Raw genomic sequence first — 25,584 nt, forward strand, 5'->3', positions numbered from 1 at the left:
GATAAGGTGAAAGAGCTTTCTTTCCTGCAGGCCTTTTCAGAGCCTTTAACATGTAATCACACATTTTGGAGCTCCGAGATGGGAGCTATGGAAACAGTGTTGCACAAACTTCTTTGAACACAAAATCTCCTTTTTTCTTGGAGCATTTCAACAGCCTGCTGTTCCCCACAAGATCCTATATGCATCTTATTATTAGAACATACTGTTCTGGGCCTTTCTGCAGGTCACATCAACCCCGAGTCCCAAAGTTCTTTGCTGACTGGATGAATCAGGAAGACATTAACTGGAGGGGAGTGCTAGTTTCCTAGAAAGTCAAAGTTGAAAGAACCTTACAGAGGGCAGCCCAACTTCTACATATGGAGTAACTGAAGCCCAGGGCAATCCAGCAATGTGTTTGGAGGGGCGAGGCCAGAGGCAGGCAGGGAGATGACTTTAACACTCTGGGAGAGGTTCTGGTGGTCTGAGTGGACCACACTCTGCCTAGCATATGATGCCTTTGTTAACAATGCACACTTCCTTGGGCCACAGCCTAACCCTAACTTTGCTCCTAACACCAGCCACCTGAGTGGAAGCCTCCAAAGGAGAGAGTCCTGGGAATCTGCCCTGTCAACAGTTCTCCCAGGGAAATTGGATTATTAGCCAAACTGGGGAGACATTGAGGATGGGCAAGGAGAGGGGATACTCTCATTTATTAAGTGCCAGTATTCTGGGCTTGTTATGGGCACAATATCATTTAATCCCGACAACACTCTTGGGGACATATATATTAATACCCCACTTTATAGATGGGAAACCGAGGCTGAGAAGAGCCATCTAAGGGACAGGGATAAGAACACAGTTACAACCAACTCCAAAGCCCTCAGTCCCCTTATCAGATCTCTTGGGAAGGAGGCAGTGGGAACATAAAAGCCAGGCCCTCTTGAAGGGAAAATGGAACAAGCTTGGGCTTTGGCTGGCTGGGGAGGAAGGAGCCAGGGCATCCTTCCTATCTTTGGAGTTTGGGGGCCCAGGAGCATGGTGGAGTCAGAGAGGGAACCTGGTTTAAGAAGGAAGATGTTCAGCCTTTGCGGGGCTCCAGACTGTGGCAGGCACTGGGGTTAGAGACTGTGGCAGCCCGAATAATGGCCCCCAAAGAGGTCTGCATCCTAATCTCTGGAAACTGACTAAGTAAGGTTTCATGGCAAAGGAGAATTAACATTGCAGATGGAAGTAAGGTTGCTCATCAGCTGACCTTAACACAGGGAGATGATCCTCAATGACCTGGGTGGGCTCATGTCACAATGACACAAGGGTCCTTAAAAGTGGAAGAGGGATGGGGCACCCGGCTGGCTTAGTCAGTAGAGCATGGGACTCTTGGTCGTGGGGTAGTAAGTTCGAGCCCCACATTGGGTGTAAAGATTACTTTATTTTATTTTTTTTTAAAGAGTTTATTTATTTATTTGACAGAGAGAGACACAGTGAGAGAGGGAACACAAGCAGGGGGAGTGGGAGAGGGAGAAGCAGGCTCCCTGCTGAGCAAGGAGCCCGATGTGGGGCTCGATCCCAGGACCCTGGGACCATGACCTGAGCCGAAGGCAGACGTTTAACGACTGAGCCACCCAGGCGTCCTAAAGATTAACAAAGGGGGAAAAAAGGAGAAAAAAGGAGAAAGAGTGGAAGAGGGAGGCAGAAGAGGTCAGAATAGCGTAAGGTGAGGATTGACCTGACATTCCTGGCTTTGCAGAGGGAAAAAGGCACCACAAACCAAGGTCTGTGGGTGGCTTCTAGGAGCTGGACAAAGCAAGGAAATTAAGGGGACGGGGTGGGGGGCGGGGGGGTGGGGCGTTGGAGAGGTAGCTGCAGCAGCAGGGATAACAGCAAGGAAATGGATTTTCCCCCTAGAGCTTCCAGAAAGGAATGCAGTCCTGCTGACCCCAGTGAGACCTGAGTTAGACTTCTCACCTACAGAACTGTGAGAGGCTAAATTTGTGTTGTGTCACAAGTCAGATTCCCAAGAGGGAGAGGCTGATGGTCTAACCTGGGTACAGGGCAGTGACCGCTTGTCCTGGAGCTGTGTCGGCCAGGCCAGGATACATTTGAAATTAGGCTTTATGCCCGTTTGGGGTGGCTTGGGAAGCCAAAGGAGATTCTGGAGGGCTTTGGTATAGCCACCGGAAGAAGGGGCTTCCATCCCAGGTAGGCAAAAACAACAAGCATCCACCCTCAGTCAGCTCTGTTCTCTGCACAACTGCTCTTCTGCTTCTAATTCCCCCAACCCCGTTACTGCCCTGGGCTTGTTTAACTTAGCTGGCTCTGTGTTCAATTGAGGCTCACAGGCGCAATGTTAGCAGTCTACCTACAGGGAAAGGGCCGTTCACCTGACATTCAAGGCCCAGGATGATTTTCCCCAACCTCACGGGCTTCCTACCCCTTCAACTGCCTGCCACCCACTTCCTCTAGTAAACCTTTATCCCATTCGCCTTTTGCCACCTGTTGAAATCCACCTCAGTCCCCTCCTCCAAGGTGGGCAACAAGGAAGGATAAGCAGCTCCTGAATCAAGAGTTAGGGCTCTGGAAGTCAGCCTTGCCCCTGAGTTGCCTTAATACCTTGTGCAAGTTCCTCTCTATTTCTGGGTCTTAGTTTCCCCATCTATAAAATAGGACAAGAATCCCCACTCTGCCTCCCTCCTGGTGCACATGAGGATCAAGTGAGCTGGGCGGGGAAAGCACTGTGAGCTTGATGTCCCCTAGTATCCCTCCCACCCTGGGCCCAGGCCCTTGTGACAGCAGGAGCTTAGGAAATGTGGGCTGAACTGAAGGGGAAATCCAGTTTAGCAAGACCTGTGGGTACAGAGGCCCTGGCCCCACCAGTGACTCAGCAGGGTTGGCCTTTGGGAGAAAAGTGCTAGGAAGTCAGGCATTCCATTTCCTTGTAGGATCAGTCTCAGATTTGGGGTGGGGGGCGGGGAAGGGCAGAGCACCTGCGAGAGGGGATTTTAGGGACCTCTAACCAGGGTCAGGGAATGGGGCTTCTCTGCTGGGGCAGGGGTTGGATTCGAGTCCACCTGTCAGCTGGGAGACTTGAACAAGTCACCCGTCTATCTGAATCTCAGCTTCTTGCTGCATAAAGTAAGACGTGCATTCATGAAATAAGATCTTGGGGAACATGCCTTGTTGTCTTTGCTCTTTCTGCTTTCTTCACTTCTCCTGTCTCAACGCCCCATGGTCCATCTTGCTTCAGCGGAGGTCACACGCTGTGCACTTGAGCTTTGGAAGCCCGTCCCAGAAATGCCTCGGCCAGGGCCTGACACTGTGCCATCCGTGCTGCCCTTCTGAGTTAAGCATTGCCCTGCGTGCTGATCCTTGAGTTTAATTTCTTCTTGAATCCATTTATCCTTTCTTAGAACAGAAATGTGGGTGGAGAAGGGATGGGGCAAGGACATTAAAAGGAGAAATAGGGCTGCCTCAGGTCCCACCTCCATGATAGTTGCATTTCCCTCACCCCTGATGGAGGAGCTGAGCAAGTGCCTGGGGCAGTTGCCCTGGCCGTGAGGACGCGGCTCAGTGCTCCACCTCCACGGAGGGCACGGAGGGCTAACTATAAGCCAAGTCAGCATCATTTGCATAGCACTCCCATGACTTCGTGGCTTCATTGCTGGTGCTAATGACGGGCCTGAGGAGAGCTGACAGCTGCACTCCTTCCTGTCTCCCAACGTGGACTAAGCCACTCCCTTTGCTCAACCACTTACTAGCTACGGCCCTGGGAAAGTTTCTTAGTCTCCCTGTGCCATCTAGAAAGTGGGCACAACCCTGGTGAGCCATCACAGAGTGGTGGTGAGGAATACGTGAGATGACACCTGTAAGGTGCTTAGAGGGTGGCCTGGCAGCTGGGAAGTACTTGGTTGTCATCGTCATCGTCATCATCATTATCATTTTTGCTTTTTTGCCGGGCCCCGTGCAGGCTTTGGGTGACACAGAAATGAGTCAGTCTTGGTCTGTCCCCGAGCTGGGTTCAGGCTCTAGTGGAAGAGACACACCCCGCCGAGCCCTGAGCAGAGATCTGTGTGTGACCAAGAACAGTGGCCCTAGAGTTGTGCAACAAGGTGCCCTACCCTGAGGAAGAAGAGTCTGGCACAAGGCAGAATTGATGAGGCTTAGGAGAGCAATATGCCCGGGGACAAGGTGGGGGTGCCCTTTGGGCCTCCGCCCAATCTCTTCCTTCTTTAGAATTGCCTCCTGCAACTGTTTCCCATGTGGGATGTGGCCCCTTGCCTCTATGCCTTTGCACATTGTCCCCTCTGGCCCTTCTAAACTCACCCCAGCATTCCTTCCTTCAGGAACTTTCCCTGACTGACCCTGTTCTGATTTGGCTCCTGGGTTCCCATAGCCCCCTGGTCTACCATGAAATTCCTTGAGGACAGGGATGCAACTTGCTCACCATATTGCCCAGTTCTAACACACAGTGGGTGCTCAATTAACAGATGTAATGTAGGAGAGGGAAAGTGTGTATCAAAAGTCCTGACTAAAAAGTTTTATTTTTCTCAAATAACAAGAAAGCAGGCAGCTGCTGGCAAGGGCTCGGCAGCTCAACAACGTCTGCGCATTTGCTTTGGCTTTTCCTCATGGTCACAAGGTGGCCACTGTTGCTCCTGCCATCACATTCATGTTCAAGGAAGGAAGGAGAGGCAAGACACAGCACCAGCACTGTTGGCTTCTTTTGTCAGGAGAAGAAAAACCCTTCCCAGAACCCCCAGCCAACTTCAGCTACAAGGGAGGCTGACAAAACAAGTATCTAACTGGAGCTGGAAGAACAAAATTGCAGTTTCATTAGCAAGAAAGAAGGGCAGGGGTGCTGGGGGAAGGAGGATTAAGGGAGTAGGGTAAGGAGGGTGGGGATTGGCTAGGCAACTAGCACAGGGCTTCATGAAGGAGGTGGCATTTGAGCTGTGCCTTCAAGGTCAGATACAATTTTGACAATAAGAAAGAATGGCCTAGGGGCGCCTGGGGGGCTCAGTCGTTAAGCGTCTGCCTTCCGCTCAGGTCATGATCTCAGGGTCCTGGGATCGAGCCCCGCATTGGGCTCCTTGCTTAGCAGGAAGCCTGCTTCTCCCTCTCCCACTCCCCCTGCTTGTGCTCCCTCTCTCACTGTGTCTCTCTCTATCAAATAAATAAATAAAATCTTAAAAAAAAAAAAGAAAGAATGGTCTAGGTCTGGAGGCCTGAAATCATCTCCTCTGGCATTTATTCCACACCTGCTCTATACCAAGCATTGTTCTAAGTGCTTTACATTTTTTAATACATACCATTTTAACAACACTATGAGATAAGCACTATTATTGTCCCCATATTACAGATGAGGAAACAGAGACAGCAAGAGGTTAAGTAATTTGCTCAAGATCCCACAACCAGGAGTGTTAGATAGGATCCAAGCCCAGATGGTCCACCTCTGAGGCACAAGGAAGGCTATTACCTTGCCAAGGTCTTGGTAGATTAAGAGTAGATTCTGTACCAAAAGCAAACAAACAAACATACAAAAAACCCAAACTCATAGATACAGAGAATGGATTGGTGGTTGCCAGAGGTAGGGGTGGGGGATGGCCAAAATGGGCAGTCAAAAGGTACAAACTTCCAGTAATAAAAGAAATAAGTCATGGGAATGTAATGTACAACATGGTGACTATAGTTACTAATATGGTATTGCAGGGGGTGCCTGGGTGGCTCAGTCAGTTAAATGTCCAACTCTTGGTTTTGGCTGGGGTCATGATCTCAGGGTCGTGGGATTGAGCCCTGTGCAGGGCTCCGGGCTCAGCGTGGAGTCTGCTGGAGGTTCTCTCTCTCTCCCTTTGCCTCTGCCCCTCCCCCTGCTCACGCATGTGCACATGCACGCACTCTCTCTAAAATAAATAAATAAGTTCTTTTTTTTTTTTTTTAAGATTTTATTTATCTATTTGACAGAGAGAGACCAGCGAGAGAGGGAACACAAGCAGGGGAAGTGGGAGAGGGAGAAGCAGGCTTCCCGCGGAGCAGGGAGCCCAATGTGGGGCTCGATCCCAGGACCCTGGGATCATGACCTGAGCCGAAGGTAGACGCTTAACAACTGAGCCACCCAGGCGCCCCATAAATAAGTATTTTTATTTATTTATTTTTGAGAGAGAGAGAGAGAGAGCATGAGTGCGGGGAAGGGGCAGAGAGAGAAACAGGCTCCCCGCTGAGCAGGGAGCTTGATGTGGGACTCAATCCCAGGACCCTGGGATCATTACCTGAGCCAAAGGCAGATGCTTAACTGACTGAGCCACCATTGCCCAATAAATAAATCTTTAAAAATAATAATAATAAGGTATTCCATATTTGAAAAGTTGCTAAAAGAATAGATCTTAAAAGTTCTCATCATAAGAAAAAGAATTTGTAACTACATATGGGAACAGGTGGGAACTAGACTTATTGTGGTGATCATTTCACAATGTAGAGAAATATTGAATCCTTATGTTGCACACCTGAAACAAATATAATATTATATGCCAATTACATTGCAATAAAAAATTTTAATACAATTAAATTTTTGTAAAAAGAGTAGATTCTCTAGACCAGTGGTTCTCAAGTAGGGGTGATTTTTGCCCCCAGGGGACATTTGATAATGTCTGGAGACATTTTTGATCGTCACAACTGGCTGGGGGATGCCACTGGCATCGAGTGGGAGGCTTGACATCTCACAGTGCATACAATGGCAAAGAGTCATTGGTCCCAAATGCCAGGAGTGTTGCGGTTGAGAACCCTACTCTAAACTAATCAGAGTAGTGAAGCTATTCCCTCTCCCAGTTGAGGACTTAGACTCAGAGCTGAGAGAAGAAATAGGGGAGACTTTTAAATGAAGCCTGTGCAACTCAGTTATGTTGCTGTAACAAATAGACCAAATCATGGTGCGCAAATAAGAGAGAAGCTTATTTCCTGAGCACGTAGCTGATCAGAAGCAGGTTCAGGTGGTCAGGCAGCTCTGTGCGTGAGGCCTGGCAACACTTAGATTTCCTTTTGACTGCTTGCTCAGGAATTCCCTGGGGTATTCGCTTGTTTTGCACGATTGAGGTAGTTCACCGCCCCCACCCCACCCCCGTGGAGTCTGGGAGTCTGCCGCTCCAGCAAACACAAAAGGAGGAAAGAGGCAGTGGAAAGGCAAGCAGAAGTTGGTATGTCCAGAGCTGCACCAGGCTCTATCGCCTGTGAAAGCACTGGTTAAAGCTTTAGGGATTTTGGGAGCCAAAGATTGTTAAACCCAACCATTATTAAATTATAGAAATGTACAATTAAATAAATTCTATTAAAAACAAAGTTAATATGTACTCAAAAGGTATCACTTCCTGATTTATTTTGCTGCCTTCTGCTATTACCTAGGCACTTGAGATTTTCATACCTGGTTTATCTGCATGGTAGAAACAGCGCATGGTGTGTTCTATGGCTCAGCCCTTCCCAACTTCTCACTCCACGACCCCACACTGGTAGCTTGAAATCAGCCACAGTGGGAGTGTTTACACCATAGAAATCAGTAAACTCTACAAATCAGAGTTCGATGGTTTGTTCTGTGGATTGTCTGCATTTTAGAAAGTGATCAAGAAAACACTAATAATGCAGATTGAACCTAAAAATTGCATTGCACCTGCAGCCATTACGTTGTGAGTAGCCGAAAAAGTTGAGAAAATACTCTTCCAGAATTTGAAGACTGATTCGATTCAGCATTGCTCATCTCACTGGCAAACTATGACAAGAAATGCCTTAGTTGATTCACTTTTGTCTTATCCATTAAGGTCAAAGAAAACAGCAGCTGACGTTCACACTGGAAATACTCTGGTTCATCAATGACGTCAGCAACTTTTTTGCTGAATCTGGTAGTAATAAAAAATGTATAGTAGTCTGATTTTGTGACCCTGTTATTGGTAATGGACTTACAAAAACTGATAATGAGTTTTGGGGTGTATTAAACAGAATGTGGATTCTGGAGTGTCTCTGTAAAATAGGGATAATGAAATGTACCTTGCAGGGTTATTTTAAGAGTCAAATGAGACAATGGGGAAGTTTTGTTGTCTAGAAACTACAATTCAACTGTGAGGAGCCATGAATCCCAATGCCTACATGACTGGTTTGTAAGCAGGCTCAGATAAGCCCTTAGTAAAACCATGAAGGACTACACTGAGACAAGATGTGGGCATATTACATTTGTAAGTACTTAAGGAAAAATTATTGGCGGTTTTTTTTTTAATTTTTTTAGATTTTATTTATTTATTTATTTGAGAGATTGAGAGAGTGAGCATGTTCTAGGGGAAAGGCAGAGGGAGGGGGAAGGAAAGAGAGAATCTCAAGCAGACTCCACACTGAGTTCAGACCCAAGGCAGGGCTCAATCCCATGACCCTGAGATCCTGACCCAAGCCAAAATCAAGAGCCAGACGCTCAGCTTACTGAGCCACCCAGGCGTCCCTATTGGCGATTTTATTATAACAAAAACAATACTGTTAAAAATTTAGAAAATGTAAAGTAAAAATCAGAAGCTAAAAATACCCATAATACCCGACCCAGAGATAACCACTATTTATATTTTGATATAGCTCCAATAACTATTAACTCAGGATCATGTGTGTTTATTTGGACCCCCACCTATGCCCTGAGACTCCTCAACAAGATCATGTTGAAGAAAGTCCCAGACATCATTTAATTTCATCATAAAAACTTCAGTATCCTTACATTTAAGGACACTTCAAATCAATATAACCTCAATATAAATATCACACCTAAAAAAATACTCTGGTGGAGGATGTTTATAATGAGGGGAGGCCATATGCGTTTGGGGCCAGGGGGCATGTTGGTTATCTCTGTTTGTACCTTCCACTCAATTGTGCTGTGAACCTCAAATTGCTCTAAAAACTAAAAATAAGTTATTAATATTATCAAAAGATGATCCACTATTCAAATTTCCCTAACTGTGTATTCCCTTTTTTTTTTTTTTTTATAAGTTGTGCTCTTGTACTTTTGAATATTGGGTGTTTGTCTTTTTCTTGTTTGTTTGCCAAGGTCTTTATATGTTAAGGGGATTAACTAAGGTGGTACTACTTACTTACTTATTATTGTTATTCCTCCAGGGAAAACCATGGAGACATCAGGACCCTCCTCCCAGACTCCAGATCATAGTCGAGTCCATGGAGAAACAGAAGATCTAGACTGTATGTTTGCCTTCTCTCACCCTCTGGGCAAAGCCACGTGGGAGGTAGAGTCCAGCAATGGGTGGAACAGAAGAAGACCTTGCTCGCCTCATGTGGCACAATGGCTCAAGTCACAGTTGAATCCTCTAGAGAAGTAATGTTTTACACACACACACTCACACACACACATGCTTGGTCCAGTCTGTCCCTAGAACTTTCTAGCTTTGGGGACCTTCAGTGGCTCCCCCGATCTCAAGGGGGCTCTGGAGGCTTGGGCTGGCGCTGGGGAGGGTCCTCAGAAGGCGGGAAGGTTCCTGTGCTACCCCAGAATTGGGGATGAGAAGGTTCACTTGACCAGATCATCCCTGCCCTGTAATTTAGAGTGAATCCTAAGTTGACCACTATTGTATACAGTCTAGTGGCCTCTGGGCAGGATGGGGGGCTTAGAAGCCCATCTCTGGTTTCCACATTCAGAGAAATTTATGCCTTGGGCCTTCCTCGAGCCCCTGGGGCCTCTGAGAGCTTAGATCTCCTGCACCTTCCATTGGTCCTACTTGTTTGGGGAAAGTGTCCCGGAGAATCCAGTCATTCCTGGCCCCCAAGTCCAAGTAGATGCCTGGGGAGGTCTTGTTGGTCTCTGGGGTGGGAAGGGGCAAGAAACACTCATCCTTTTCTATGTGTGCCTCCCAGATGAAGAGACGGATTTCCACAAGCCAGACAGGGAGGCTGGACTCCTTTCTCATGAGCAACCCAAGAGAGACAAGTCTTCTACCTCCTTCTCCTCTTCTTCCCCCTCCTCCTCTTCCTCCTCGTCATCCTCCTCTTCCTCAGGTACAGCAATATTAATATATATGTGTATATTCACAATATTATCCAAGAAAAGCATTTACATGGAAAAACAATGCCCCATAATCTCCCACCTTGATACTTTAATTCTATTTTTCCATATCCCCTTCCAGACCGCATCTATCAGTACACATAACTTGTATATAGTTATAACTACCAGACAAACAATTTTGTCCTCGGTTTAAAATGTTTTGCTATCATATCCTGGGCATTCTGACAGGTTATTCCATAATATCTTGGCAGCTAATTTTCATGCTTACCAAAAGGTCCCTCAAGCGGCTGCATCTCATGTAAAGTAACATTGAGGTTTATCAGGAGGACTCTGGTGTTGAACTCAATGCATCTGTCTGCTCAAGCAGCCTGCCTAGGTCCAAATCCTTTTTTTGACACTCACAAGCTATGTGTCCTTGGATAAATTGCTAAACCCTATATGCCTTGGGGTCCTCATCTGGAGGTTGGGGATGATAACAGAAGTTACTACCTCATGGGATTATTGTGAGGATTACATTCTTTACACTTGTCAAGTCTTAGCACCTAGCACATAGTAAAGCTCTAAAAAACAAGTGTTAAGATTATCCCCCAACAGTGCACCCCAATGTTTATAGCAGCAATGTCTACAATAGCCAAACTCTGGAAAGAGCCCAGATGTCCATCCACAGATGAATGGATAAAGAAGATGTGGTATATATATTCAATGGAATATTATGCAGCCATCAAAAAATGAAATCTTGCCATTTGCAACGACATGGATGGAACTAGAGGGTATTATGCTAAGCGAAATAAGTCAGTCAGAGAAAGACAATTATCATATGATCTCACTGATATGAGGAATTTGAGAAACAAGACAGAGGATCATAGGGGAAGAGAGGGAAAAATGAAACAAGACAAAACCAGAGAGGGAGACAAACCATAAGAGACTCTAAATCTCAGGAAACAAACTGAGGTGGTTGCTGGAGTGGAGGGGGGGTGGGAGGGATGGGGTGGCTGGGTGATGGACATTGGGGAGGGTATGTGCTATGGTGAGCGCCGTGAATTGTGTAAGACTGATGAATCACAGACCTGTACCCCTGAAACAAATAATATATCATATGTTAATAAAAAAAAAAAGAAAAAAAGATTATCCTCCAACCTTCCACCAGTTTACCATGCTCATAAGCAACCTTGCTCAAAGGTTTTTACTTTTTGAATTTTTGGCACAAATTGTGTCCTCGGGATCAATTCCCCACAAGTTCTTCAGTGGGTTAACAGGAAATGAATATCTCCCATTGGGCCTTGATTACAAATCGCCATATTATTCTCCGATAGAAAGCAGAATGTCCTTTCATTTTTATTCTCTTAATTCAAAATGTTAGGCGGAATGGATAGCACCAGCAGCGTCGTGCCTGGCATTTATTGAGCACTTACTATGGGCCATGGACTGTTCCAAGCACTTTACATGTAATAACTAAGTTCGTTCTCATAGAGACCCATTGAGGAAAGTGCTATTATTATTCCCATTTTACAGGTGAAGAAACTGAGGCATGGGGAGGCTGAATGCCCTGCTGTCAGAGGGCTCAGTAACCAACTCGGGATCCCTGGAGGTCTTTCCTGGACTGGGGAGCCTAAGGGGCGGGCTCTGGTCTACTCCTCCACCAGAACACCTGCACTAAGATCTGCTTTATGGAGTGGGCTTCGGCCTGAGGTTTTATTTGGGGGAAGAATTCTCAGGCTAAATCCTAAAAAATGCTTGCAAAGCCCTGGCCTCACATCCTCACGTTGCAAATGATGAGACTGAGGCTCAAGACTACAAAATCTATGCTTATTTCTCCAGACAGAGGAGAGTGAGTGATTGGTGGGTCCAGTGGGTTTATTTGTAGTCCTCATGGGACTGGAAAGGAAGCCACTGCCCTTATTATTTTTTTCTTTTAAAGATTTTATTTATTTCTTTGAGAGAGAGAGGGAGAGACAGAGAGCTCGAGCAGGGGGAGGGGCAGAGGAAGAGACAGAAGCAGACCCCCCTGCTGATCAGGGAGCCTAATATGGGGCTTGATCCCAGGACTCTGGGATCATGACTCAAGCCAAAGGCAGACGCTTAACCGACGGAGCCACCCAGGTGCCCTGCCACTGCCCTTATTAAAAAGTACAATTGACCCTTGAACAACATGGGGTCAAGGGACTGACTCCCCACGCAGTTGAAAATCTGCATATAACTTTTGACTCCCCCCAAACTTAACTACTAAAGCCTTCTGTTGACTGGAAGCCTTACCGAAAACATAAACAGTGATTGCTACATATTCTGTATCTTGTATGTATGATATATTGTATTCTTACAATAAAGTACGCTAGAAAATAAAAAGTTATTAAGAAAAGGAAGAGAAAATACATTTATAGCACAGTGAGGTGAAAAATCTGCGTGTAAGTGGACCCGTGCAGTTCAAACTCGTATTGTTCAAGAGTGGACCATATATAACCCCATCCCCTGTTAGGGTTAGCCCTGGAAGAAGAGCTTCCAGGTGCAAGGGGGCTCTTGCCTGTCCTTTTGTTTCTCCTCCCTGGGTGGGAGGTGACATTCTGTCTTCCGATTGTGGTTGACCCTCAGGGGCGCTGCTCCGCTACAAATGTTCTCCCCCAAGTGTGGCTATGAGCCCCTTCCCTCAGGTCTCCACAGCACACATAGGACTACCTGTAGTTAGCAAAACAGAACACCAAGAAAAAACAACAAGAAAATCAACAGAAGCACAGAGACATACTGATATCAGGATTCCAATCTCTGATCCACAATGGGTGGCCTGCTGTTAGAACTCAGACTCTGCTCATTCTTTGGGCTTAGATGGCTCCCAATGCCCCAAGCCTGGTTGGGTAGCTCACTGCAGCCCCAGCCCTCCTCCACACTCAGGACCCGAACTCATAGTCTAGCATCCAGTACTGCTCTCCCTACATTTCTTTTTGTTTTTACTGTATCCTATTATTTTTTAATTAAAACTTTTTATTGTGAGAGGCGCTTGGGTGGCTCAGTCAGTTGGGCGGCCAACTCTTGATTTCAGCTCAGGTCATGATCTCAGGGTCGTGAGATCAAGCCCCATGTCAGGCTCTGCGCTGAGCACAGAGCCTGCTCAAGATTTTCTCTCTCCCTCTCCCTCTGTCCCTCCCCCTGCTCATGTGCACACTCTCTCTCTCTCTCTCTCAGCAAAACAAAACAAAACAAACTTTTTATTGTGAAAGATTACACATAGGAACACTGTAGAAAATGTGGAGTATATAAGGAAGTAGAAAGAATAAGAAAATCATCCTTTGCTCTGTCACCCAGATATAACCACTAAACACATATTAGTGTGTTTCCTTACATTTATTCAATAAATATTTATTGAGCACCAGCTATTTGCCAGGCTCTGGGATGGATACTGGGGGCACCAGCAACAAACTTTGACTCCTTCTGCCAGGGTTAATTTTTTAAGTAACTGAATTAGAGTGCACATACAAAAGTTGTCTTCGTTTTAGACAACATATAATTCTATAATGCCTTTTATAAAAAATACTCTTGATCTCAGCTCAGGTCTTGATTTCAGGGTCGTGAGTTCAAGTCCCACATTGAGCTCCATGCTGGACATGGAGCCTACTTAAAAAAAAGTTATATATTATGAATATACCATAGAGAAAGCTAAAATATAATGTTCATTTGTATGTTGATGGAGGCAGAATTTGGAGTAATTTTTGCTTTCATTTTCTGTATTGTTTGATATTTTGCAAAATGCAATGAAAAGGCCTTTTATTTTAAAGATTTTTATTTATATTTGAGCGAGCACGAGAGAGCCCACAAGCAGGGGGAGTGGCAGGCAGAGGGTGAAGCAGGCTCCCCACTGAGCAAGGATCCCGATCCGGAACTTGATCCCAGGACTCTGGGATCATGACCTGAGCCGAAGGCAGACGCTGAGCTACCAGGCACCCGAAAAAGCCTTTTTTTTTTTTTTTTTTAAACACTGATTAATATTTATAAAATACAGAAAAGAAGAAAATAGAAGCCAACCAAAATCCTATCTTCTGAGATAAATACTGCTGTTGTAATCTTGATGTACTTCCTGATACCTTTTTCTCTGTATCTAGCTGAGATCACATGCACTGATTTTAAAGCACAGTTAACTGGCTTCCTGGAAATTTGAAATTTATCCACGATTGAGCAGGAGTTTCCCAAGCACACTGAGGGACATTAGCCCGGGTGGGAGCCATCTTGGTCATCCTAAGGAAAAGGGAGTCCTCTGGACCTGAAACCAGGAACTTCCTGCAATGCTGACTGTCCAAGAGTGCAAATAAGTCTGTCATTCTTCAAGTCTTGATCAAGCTCCTCCTCCAGGCACCTTTCGATGAGTGAGGACCCAGGCCTTGTCCTTCAGGAGCTCAAGATGGTTGGAGAGATGAACCCCACTACCACTGGCCCTCTTGCCCACCGTGTCAAGTACAGACAGTGGATACTATAGTAACCCCAGACGAGGGAGGGCCAAGGTGAGCGTGAGCTGGGGCCGTTGGAAAAGCCTTCCTACCCCTTAATCTTCAAGATAAAGGAGACAAATGGGAAGGGCCTTCCAGGTGGGAACAAACAGAATCAGCATGATATGGGGACGCAGAGATGACACAGCCGTGTGCTTGTAATATGGTACCTTGGATGGACCTTGTCTTATCTTCATGAAAGCGGCAGTGGAAATATTAAATGATTTGTTCAAGATCACACAGAAAGTTTATGGCAGATCTCCTACCCCTCCCATTCCCCAAAGACCTCTCTTTCCTCCAGACCTCCTCATATAGGCTAAATTCTGAGAACACCAGAACCAATGTGTTTCAGGCTCGTTCCAGACTGAGGTTCTCCTACAGCTTGTGTTTGTTCTCTGCAGAGAGCAGTGATGAGGACCAGCACCCAGGAGTAACTGGACAACGTCAGCAAAGCCAGGGGGCGGGACACCCCCCGGGACAGCTCACCTGGTAGGCAGTAGGCCTTGCCCTTTCTCCTTTGCTCGCCCAGCTCACCGTTGAGCTTCTCAGCGGGACCAAGCGTGCCTGCGTAAGGATGTTCCTCACGGCATTGTTTATAGTAGGGTGCTGGTAGCAAGCAGCCTAATGTCCAACACCAGCAAAGTACACCCTGTCCTACAACTCTATTCTTCACATATCTCTGAAGTGAAAAAGAAATATGTCAAATCATAAGATTCGTTTGATCTCATGCATACTCTAAAAATTCACACGTATGTGGTGATGAGTACGACCGGAAGGAAAAATAGCAAAATGTTAGTAGTGGTTATCTCTGGATGGTTAAATGATGGGTGATTTCTATTTTCACTCTTTTGACCTGGTCCTATACTATAACTATTATACAGTGAGCATGTTCTATTTTGACAACCAGGAGAAGAATTTTGGAAAAATAAAAATTTTAAGTAAATTGTGGCCTAAATGGATTGTGGCAAGAAAAGAGCATGGGAGAGGGGCGCCTGGGTGGCTCAGTCGTTAAGCGTCTGCCTTCCGCTCAGGTCATGATCCCAGGGTCCTGGGATCGAGCCCCGCATTGGGCTCCTTGCTCTGTGGGAAGCGTGCTTCTCCCTCTCCCACTCCCCCTGCTTGTGTTCCCTCTCTCGTGTCTCTCTCTGTCAAATAAATAAAATCTTAAAAAAAAAAAAAGAGCATGGGGGAAAGAGCCTGGATTAATGCCTAGAACGGAACCTGGCACACATGAGATGCTTAATAAATGCTGCCCTTGAAGCTGGAGTTGAGTTCTGGGTTCTATTTCTGAAGATAAAAGTGATGAGGGGGCGCCTGGGTGGTGCAGTTGGTTAAGCATCCAATTCTTGCTCTCAGCTCATGTCATGATTTCATGGGTCGTGAGATGGAGCCCCACTTCTGGCTCCACGCTCAGCGGGGAGTCTGCTTTAAGATTCTCTCCCTCTGCCCCTCCCCCCACTTGTGCATGTGCTTGTGCACGTTCTCTCTCTCTCAAATAAATAAATAAATCTTTTTAAAAAAGGGATTAGGATTGCAGGCTTCGGTGTCAGATCTGGGTTTGAACCCTGGAATTTCCACTTACTGGCTGTGTGATCTTCAGGGAATAATTTAACTTTGTGAACCTCAGTTTCCTTACCCATAAAATGGGGGAGGGAGAGGTACGAATACCTTTTTCATAGGATTTCTGTAAGGATCTAGTGAAATATTAAATATAAATTACTTAGTTCCACATTGATACCTAGTAAGTGCACAATAAATGGCAACTCTTATTACTGACTTTGAAGGAGGCCCAGGTCCACTCAGACCCTCAGTTCTTTTTCAGGAAACTGACCACAGTCACCTCTGAGTGTGTGGGGGGAGTTAGAAAGGGTAAAGGGAAAGTACTTGTAAGGCTGCCTTGCCCCTTGAAGACTGCCCGGCTCACGCCCAGCACAAACAAGGACCGTGTTACTTTTTAAGGCTTCAGATGTGCAGGAGATGGAAGCTGCCCTGGGGTGCTGTGATGGGGAGAGCTGACTAAAGGGGGTTGTCTCCACTCAGGTGCTGAGCATGAGGAGCCTGACCTTTTGACGGATGAGCTTCAGCTCTATGGAGGTAAGTCATTGTCCAGTGGCTTTGGCAAAAATGGAATTACACAAAGGACATGAGGGCTTTGGGCTTTGTTGGACAGAAACAAGTTCATGAGGGTGTTTCATGGCTGAAAAGTGCTAGGAAAATATAGGAGATATGGCAAGAAAAATGGTCAGAACATTGGTAAATGGGGATGGAGGCAAGCATTTTCTGCCTTGGTGAGACTGTCCCGGATTCTCTTCTGAACTATAACCTTGACTTGCAGGGCGACTTAGCTCAGTCACCCAATCTTTCTGGGCCTGAGCTTCCCAGCCAGCAAAATGGAACATGATTAGCAACCCACTGTCTTGGAATAGTGGGCTGTTTACAGGTGCACAGGAAAATTAAGGATCTCATCTCGAAAAAACTCATGTTATGGAATAATTATCTCCAGGCATCGTGATTATTACAGCAAGGAGATATAAACATTATGGCACTTCGCTTGGAAGCACTTTGATGAAATGGGGACAATTTGTAAGAATGAACCAGTTTGCCAAAAAGCCTAACAAATGCATACTGCAGTTAAGAAAACTCACTTAACTTTGTTTAAAACATGGGGCATCTGGCTGGCTCAGTTAGTAGAGTGTGTGACTCTTGATCTTGGGGTTGTGAGTTCAAGCCCCATGTTGGGTGTAGAGATTACTTGAAAAAAAATCTTAATTTTGTTTAATCCAACATTTCTATAATCTACGTAGTCTCCTAACACCTGATAATAACCCAAGAAACAACAAGAAACACATACACATTCTAAGAAATGTAAATGAAACATTTTAATTTCTGCATCAAGATATTACCCATGGCTGCCTCTAGGTGGTAGCATTGTGAGTAATAGTTACACTGTTTTATTTGCTTAACTGAATTTTCTGATTTTCTTTCTTCCCTTTTTTTACACAAAAACAAGTATTACTTGGTTTAGAAAAATGTTTATAATTACTCAAGTAGTGTAAGAATAGTTTCACAGGGTGTAAAATGAGAGAGAAACTGTTACATTTACATATATTTAAAAATGTTTTTGGGGGCACCTGGGTGGCTCAGTCGATTAAGCCGACCGAGTTAAACTCTTGATTTCGGCTCCGGTCATGATCTCAGGGTCATGAGATCAAGCCCCACGTCTGGCTCCGTGCTCAGCGTGGAGTCTGCTTGGGATTCTCTCTCTCCCTCTCCCTCTGTCCTCCCTCCCTTAAATAAATAAATAAATCTTTAAAAAAATGTTTTTGGGGTGCTTGGCTGGCTCAGTCAGTGGAGCATGCGACTCTTGATCTCAGGGTTGTGAGTTCAAGCCCCATATTGGGTGTAGAGATTACTTAAAAATAAAATGGTTTTATTTCTTATAAAAGAAATTTATATTTAGTGTAGAAAAGGTAGATACCACCACAAACTTGTGAATTACTCCCCCCCACCAAGACATTGGAAGTTCTTAGTAAATTACACTCTTGGAGTCTCATTTCATGCCGTTCTAGTGGGTATGTTTTCTGTACCCTCAGCACCCGCCACTCTTAGGTCACCTGCAGATGATGCTTCCCATTTGCATATTAGCCTTAAAGACAGTCCAGCATGTTGATTGTTGTGTGCCGAGTGCCCCCTTCTGGTGTCTGTGTCCTAGGGCTGACCCAAACATTGGAAAGTGTACCGGCATGGTGACTACTGGTGGTGGAGGCAGGGGGCGCTACCCGGGGGTCCTGCCTGCCCTTGAGGGGAAGGATTTGACAGGCTAGGAGAGAGGTCACCAGGAATTAGAATAGGCACCAAGAATCAGGGTGAATGGGGTGGGTAGACCACCGTAGACCAGATTAATGAGGAGGCTGCGGCTTGGGACAAGTACATAGGGCTCACATCACCCTCAGCAGTGCAGACAAGGAGCTCAACACTCAGGGTGTGGGGCTGGGCTTCCCAGGATGCAGCCCGGCTCGGCTCCCACGAACTCGGCCTGGTGGGGCTGGGTCCACGTAGCTGAGGGTCACCACCTACATCTTGCATGGTCAAGAACAGGCACAGGTCGCAAACTGGTGCCCACGTGTGTGCAGATGTGTTTTATCTGGCTCATAGAGCATTATTATTATTATTATATTTCATCAACTCATACTTTTTCACATTTAGATATCTCTGAAATCAGGATGCATCTTAAAATCACTGGCAACTTACAATTAAAATTGGCAGTGGTTTTCCTTACATAGTAATGTATAAAATAATGTCATGTCTCACAAACGATGACATCTTTGATTCCGTGGAATCCAAGAGTTGCCAACCTTTTTTATAATCAAGAAGTTGATGTAAAAACCTGGATTTCTGGCTTTTCGTGGGAAATTGGATGACCTATAACACTAGACAGGCATTCCTACTGTGGCTGGTGGCTGGTGGCTGCCCCTTAGATGGAATAGGCTTCCAGCTTGCTCCAGTCACCACTTGGCCCACTCAGATCACATGGAAAGTCTCTGAGTGAGATCCACCTTCCCCACAGTGTAACTTCTCCCCACCCAGAGGATAAGGGATATGTGATCACTGATTTTCCTTCCATGTAGGTGCCCCTGGAGAGGTGGTGCCCTCTGGAGAATCAGGTGAGTGTCCTCTCAGGGGAGAGAGGTTGTCAGTACTGATGATGGACAGGTCTGGGCACTGTCTTTCCCCTGGGAGAACCAGCTACTGTTGGGATTCATGGGTGTGAGATGGGGACTCCAAATCCAGCTGGGGTCCTGGGACTCTGACCTGGGCTCAGAGGGTTAGAAAAGGGTTTCAGGCAAGAGGAAAAGGGATTGCAACTGGCAACTGATAGATGGAAAGCTCCTTTGGGGGCTGGAGAATTTGACGTGGCTTTTTAGAGGTCATCTACTTCCTCCGCTAGGGTGCAGGCACCTGTTAAAGTCCCAAGCTAGCCTGGCACTAATGTTGAGTTTCTAATCTCCAGGACTCCGAAGAAGAGGTTCTGACCCAGCAAGTGGTAAATACACAAACTCCGAGAAGAGAGAAGAGAAGAAGGAGGGGGCCTGGATTCTGGGGGATTAGGACAGGACCAGACAGCCTGAGAGGGTGGGTCAGTCACAGCAGGGATGCCATCACCAGCCAGAGTGTCACCACGATTCTGGAAAAGGACCTCCAAGCTCAGGAGAAAGGAAACAGAATGCAGACTCAGGCCTGTGTGGAGAGGAGGGGGGGGAGTGGGGGCCCCAAGGACAGATAGCCCCACCTTCACAGCTTTGCTCTGACTGGTCCTGCGGTGAGTGCCTTCTGACCCAGGAAGAAGAACCCAAGAGAGCCAGTCTCAGTGAAGCAGGGAAGAGAAAACCCCACCAGCCATCCCTCATCCAAGTTCAACACTCATCTCTCTCTTGTTCCTAAGGAGAAGTGGAGGCCTCTGAGTTAAGAAGACTGAATATAAAGAAAGATGGTAAGGAAATTGGTGCCCCCAAGCTGCTTCTGCCTGTCTGGTCCAGATTTCTATGGGCAGAAATTCTGCTGGTGGCCTAGAAAAACAACGATCATAGCCCACCTTGGTCGTGTGCCCTGTTTGCAGACTCCTCGGCTTAGAATCACCTCAAGAAGGTGGTATGATGACTCCCATTGTGCAGATATGGAAACTGAGGCTCAAGGATGGAGTGTGGGCTTTCAGCGAGCGAGTGGCACAACCTGGGCTTGAACCCTGGTCCTGTGCTGTTTCTGCTGTACATGGAGTCACAGGGATGATAAATGCCCCCTAGCCCTCTGGCCACAATGGGGAGCTGGAAGGGGGGGTGAGGAAGCCCTGAGGTTAGATTAGCTAGACTCTAGAGAAGGAGCCATACGAACTGGAAGGAACTCCTTCACTCTAAGCCGGGGGTCTGTGAGGGCTTCAGGGAGGAGGTCAAGGAAGGGACAGGAGACCAGGGTGTTTGATTAAATAAATGGCAGTTGTCCTAGAAACATCTGGGGTTTTTGCAAAGGCCCACCTTCAGGGAGTGGGAGACCTGGGTGTGAGCCCCTGACTCTGTCCCTCTCCAGCTAAATGAACCAGGGTTTTAGAGCTTTCCTGGGCTATGAAATGTGCCTCATTTGAATAAAACTGAGATTCCCAAAGTGCAGGGCATGACATTATACCCCAAAGCAAGAAGGTGATTCCCCTTCCCGCTCTCCTTCCTAGAGCACGAGCGCAGTTTGGAGCCCCTGTGCCTTTAATGCCACCCTGACCCTTATTCATTGCCCTTCGGACACAGACAGCAGAGCCACCTCTAATCTCAGCCCCTTGACTGAGTCGAGGGCCCCGTGTCATCTCCCCAGTGACTAGCCCAGTGCCTGGCAAAGTGCCGCAGGGCCTCACTCACAGAGCACGCCTGAGCACCGGCCCACGGCACAGAACCCACTCTCAGCGCCTCTCCTTGGAGAACCCTCCAAGCCTACATTTGCACTTCTGGGCATGGGGCCCACAGAAATACGTGCACAGAGATTCATATGTATTTGGTGCAGCATCACTAACAGCAAAAAATCAGACACTTCTAGGTTCATCAGTGGGGGACCAGACAGATAAATTAGGTTAAGTTCATACCATGGAACACTATGCAGCCATCCAAAAGAACAGGGCGATCTACATATGTTCTGAGATGGAAAGACAGCCCTGGTCTATCTATGAGAGGAAGAAAGCAAATGATAGAGCTGTAGGTGTACAAATGGGTCCTGCTTTTTTTTTTTAATTCAAATATAATTAACATACAGTGTTATATTAGTTCCAGGTGTACAATATAGTGATTCGATAATTCTGTACATTTCTCAGTGCTCATCATGCTAAGTGTACTCTTAATCCCCTTCACCTGTTTCACCCCTCCCCTCCCCCACCTCCCCTCTGGTGACCATCAGTGTGTTCTATTTAAGAATCTGGTTTTTTTGTTTGTCTCCCTTTTTTCTTTGTTCGTATGTTTGTATGTTTGTTTCACTCACATATGCGTGAAGTCATATGTTGTTTATCTTTCTCTGACGGACTTGGTTCACGTAGCTTTATACCCTCTAAGTCCATCCATGTTGTTACAAATGGCAAGATCTCATTCTTTTTATGGCTGGGTAATATTCCATAATATACACATACCACATCTTTGTTATCCATTCATCCATTGATGGACACTTGGGTTGCTTCCATAATTTGGCTATTATAAAGTTACAATAGACATAGGGGTGCATATATCTTTTCGAATTAGTGTTTTCTTTTTATTTGAGTAAACACCCAGTAGTGGAATTACTGGATTGTATGGTAATTCTATTTTTAATTTTTTGAGGAACCTCCATAATTGGCTTCCCACAGTGGCTATACCAATTTTCATTCCCAACAACAGTACATGAGGGTTTCTTTTTCTCTACACCCCTGCCAACAGTTGTTATTTCTTGTCTTTTTAATTTTAGCCATTCTGACAGGTGTGAGGTAATATCTCACTGTGGCTTTCATTTGCATTTCCCTGATGATGAGTGATGTTGAGCATCTTTTCATGTGTCTATTGGCCATCTGGATGTCTTCTTTGGAAAAATGTCTGTTCATGTCTTTTGTGCATTTTTAATTGGATTATTATTATTATTATTGGTGTTAGGTTATATAAGTTTTTTATATACTTTGGATATTAACCCCTTATCAGATATATCATTTGCAAAATCTCCTCCCATTTACTAGGTTGCCTTTTTGTTTTGTTGATGCCTTTTTGTTTTCCTTCACTGTGCAGAAGCTTTTCATTTTGGTGTAGTCCCATTTGTCTAATTTTGCTTTTGTTTTCCTTGCTTCAGGAGACATATCTAGAAAGAAGTTGTTACAGCTGATGTCAAAGAAATTACTGTCTATGTTTTCTTCTAGGAATTTTGTGGTTTCCTGTCTCACATTTCGGTCTTTCATCCATTCTGAATTTATTTTTGTGTATGGTGTAAGAAAGTGGTCCAGTTTCATTCTTTTGCATGTAGCTGTCCAGTTTTCCCAACACCTTTTGTTGAAGAGACTGTCTTTTTTCCATTGGATAGTCTTGCCTCCTTTGTTGACGATTAATTGACCATAAAAGCATGGCTTTATTTCTGGACTATCTATTCTGTTCTGTTGATCTGTGTGTCTATTTTTGTGCCAGAACCATAATGTTTTGATTACTACAGCTTTGTAGTATATCTTTGTATCTGGAATTGTGATACCTCCCTGCTTTTGGTTTTTTTAAATGTGCACATATATGCCTGGAAAGGTTTTGGCAATCACCGCTTGCTTTTAAGGAGGGGGATTAGGGAGGGAAAATGGGGCATTGTGAAACTTTTAGACGTGACACATTTGCATTTTTTACTGCATTTAATATTCATTTGACAAACAAAAATATTGGGCAGCTCTGCAAGCCTGGCATTGCTTTAGCGTCTCAGCAAAATCCCTACCCTCCACCCTACTGAGAGGGACAGAGAATAAATCTGTTTCACATTTTTTTCTTTGTTTTTTGAGAATTAAGTGTGGAAATAAAAATATAACACGTTGAGGGGTGTCAGTGTTAGAAAAATAATAAAATGAGATAAAGCCTGGAAATGGGGTGCTTTTTCAGTTGGGTTACTCAGGAGCAGCTTCTCTGAATAAAGTTACATTGGAGCAGAGACAGGACTACTTTTAGTAACAAAAAAAAAGAGAGAGAGAAAGAAGCAAATAGTAATTCCCCACCTCTGCCTTTACAGATGAGTTTTTCCATTTTGTCCTGCTCTGCTTTGCCATTGGGACCTTGCTGGTGTGTTATCACTATTACGCAGGTGAGGGCCGTGGGAACAGGTGGGGGGATAGGAGGGGCCAGACTTGTAGGCTGACCATTCTCTCCCTCGCTGCCCTCGAAGACTGGTTCATGTCCCTTGGGGTCGGCCTACTCACCTTCGCCTCCCTGGAGACAGTCGGCATCTACTTTGGGCTGGGTAAGGTCCCCCACCCCCCCCGCCACACACACACACAGACTCTTTAGGGGTGGTGGCTGGACCGCCACAGATGCCCACTAAGGGCCAGAAAGCCACCACCTAAACATTTTTTTAAAAAGATTTCCTTATGCTCGTGTTTTCTTCCTAACCACTTTCAAGGTCACGGTGAGGTCATTGGCAAAACCCCATGGAAAAAATGGGCAGTTCCACAAAAATGCAACAAAAACAGTTTAAAGTGGCAAACAAACAGAATTAGCCAGAGATCGAAAACAAGGCAGTTCACGGAGTGGGGTACTGAATTCACTGAATTTCCTGGCACTGTTATTGCTGCTCGAGGTCATTGTTTTTAATAATAATAACTCCAGTAGTATTATCTAAGCTCAACCTGCTGCCTGAAATTCCACCACTAATCCCTGTTTGTGTGGGTTAGGCCTTTATGGGGGGGGGAGGGGTTGGGGGGTGACCCTGGGTCCCTTGCTGGGGCACAAAGCTCAAGCTCCTTTCTCTCTGTTTGTGAGCAGTGTACCGGATCCACAGCGTCCTGCACGGCTTCATCCCCCTCTTTCAGAAGCTTAGGCTGATGGGTAATGTTTCCATCCTTCCTATGTTCACCATCTTCCTCCCTATCAGGGTCTTTGGTTGCAAACGGGGCTTAGCCTATAGGAAACAGCAGGGCCTGGAGTCAGGGGCCCCTGCCAATTCACCAGCTTTGGGGCCCAGGATCATCTTTCAGCCTCCGTTTCCTCCACTGGACCGTGGGTGTAGTAATACCCACTGCACAAGGGTGTTATGCAAAACCACATGAGGAACGGATGCGAAAGTCCTTAAGTGTGGAAAACTGTAGAAAAGTGAAGGGAATCTGGGTGTTCCTCATTCTCTCATAGAACTTTACATTTACCCAAACACCAGTTTTGCCAGGATTTTATTTGCCTATTAGGTGTGCTTCAGTTATGTTGCATGTGACCGATGAAGGAATTGAGGCCCAGAGAGGTGGAGTGACTTGCCGAAGGTCACACAGCTAGTGTGGCTGGGCTGGGCTAAAGGAGATCCTCTTTCTTTCTGACCAGCAGCTCTGTGCCTCCCATGATGTCTCAAAACTGAGAGGCCAGGGGGCTGTGTGGCTCTGTGCTGGGGATATCTGTCTCCTATAGCCCATTTAATTCATAAAGGGGAAATTCGTTGCAGTGGCTGTGGGTCATGGAGACCCGTGGCTTCTAGGGTGACATTATCCCAGCTGCGAGGAGTATTTGGGCATCTGGGGGGATGGTGGAAATGAGGCCTGGCTGCCTTCAGAATCCCATGCCATCCTGCGTGGCTTTGCTTTCCAGGATTCAGGAAGACCGACTGAGGCCAGTGCTGGGCCGGCAGCCATGCTGGGCCCCAGTATGACCACCACTGCATCTCCTGGATGTGCAAGGGCAGAGCCCCGTCCTGGGAGACACACGGGCGGGCCAGTCTAGAGCAATAAAGAGAGCACTTTTCCTTCCGTGTAGTCTGAACGTTGGCACCAGCCTGGACCCGGGTATCATTTGGGCAGTATTGGCATGCAGTCCAGCTGCCAGGATGGAAAGCAGAGGCAAGGTGCCAGGCCTATGCCCTTTGCGGTTCCTGGATCAGCAGGATTCTAGGATGTCACTGCTCTCAGGAGACAGTAGGAGACCCCTGGGCCCTGCAAGCTGTCATCTGTGTGGGCTCCTGATTCCTCTCAAATCCCCAGGCCATCCAGGTGGGGTGAGAGAGGAAAGAGAGCCCACTGCCCCGCGGCAGGGAGCCATCATGCCAGGCCCCCAGGGTGAAGCTGAGACAGGCGAGCTGCTGGGGACTAAAGCCACAGCATCAAGGCATCTTCTCTAGCCCCATTGCCTAGTGCCAGCCCCGCTGCCTTGGATTCCATCAAGATTCAAATAAACGTTTTCTTCCCTGGACTAAAAAGAGTCAGCTAAATGTTCCTTCAAGTTTCTTGAGCATGAGAACACATTTGGAGCCTCCTTTGACCCCATCTAGTCAGGGAGGACACCTTGTCTATTGGATAAAGTATAAAAGGGAATAAATGTACAGCCCCTCACTTAAGGTCCAAGACTCACATTGCACAAGTTCAGAAAGAGGGTTTTGCATACTTTCCTATGAAAAGATCTGGGGCTG

The 25,584-nt window shown here is 46.2% G+C and overlaps 1 protein-coding gene across 4 annotated transcripts in view; it reads left to right on the top strand.

Moving 5' to 3' along the window:
- The window catches only part of TMEM40 (transmembrane protein 40), a 54,971-nt gene extending 29,597 nt beyond the window's left edge, over positions 1 to 25,374 (top strand). For 2 of the 4 annotated variants that reach the window (XM_078074888.1, XM_078074880.1), the window contains exons 2-11: positions 9,103 to 9,183; positions 9,853 to 9,993; positions 16,510 to 16,563; positions 19,098 to 19,133; positions 19,481 to 19,513; positions 19,913 to 19,960; positions 23,215 to 23,286; positions 23,368 to 23,442; positions 23,964 to 24,026; positions 25,160 to 25,374. In XM_078074888.1, coding sequence (XP_077931014.1) covers positions 9,103 to 9,183; positions 9,853 to 9,993; positions 16,510 to 16,563; positions 19,098 to 19,133; positions 19,481 to 19,513; positions 19,913 to 19,960; positions 23,215 to 23,286; positions 23,368 to 23,442; positions 23,964 to 24,026; positions 25,160 to 25,296 — 740 coding nt within the window. In that variant the 3' untranslated portion in view covers positions 25,297 to 25,374. Of the gene's footprint in view, positions 1 to 9,102; positions 9,184 to 9,852; positions 9,994 to 16,509; positions 16,564 to 19,097; positions 19,134 to 19,480; positions 19,514 to 19,912; positions 19,961 to 23,214; positions 23,287 to 23,367; positions 23,443 to 23,963; positions 24,027 to 24,770; positions 24,929 to 25,159 lie in introns of those variants that run through there. The other 2 variants (XM_036073593.2, XM_078074882.1) reach the window with 2 other exon arrangements.
- The last annotated feature ends 210 nt before the right edge of the window (positions 25,375 to 25,584 follow it).

This window comes from Halichoerus grypus, chromosome 1, assembly GCF_964656455.1.
Source record: "Halichoerus grypus chromosome 1, mHalGry1.hap1.1, whole genome shotgun sequence".
Lineage (NCBI taxonomy): Eukaryota > Metazoa > Chordata > Mammalia > Carnivora > Phocidae > Halichoerus > Halichoerus grypus.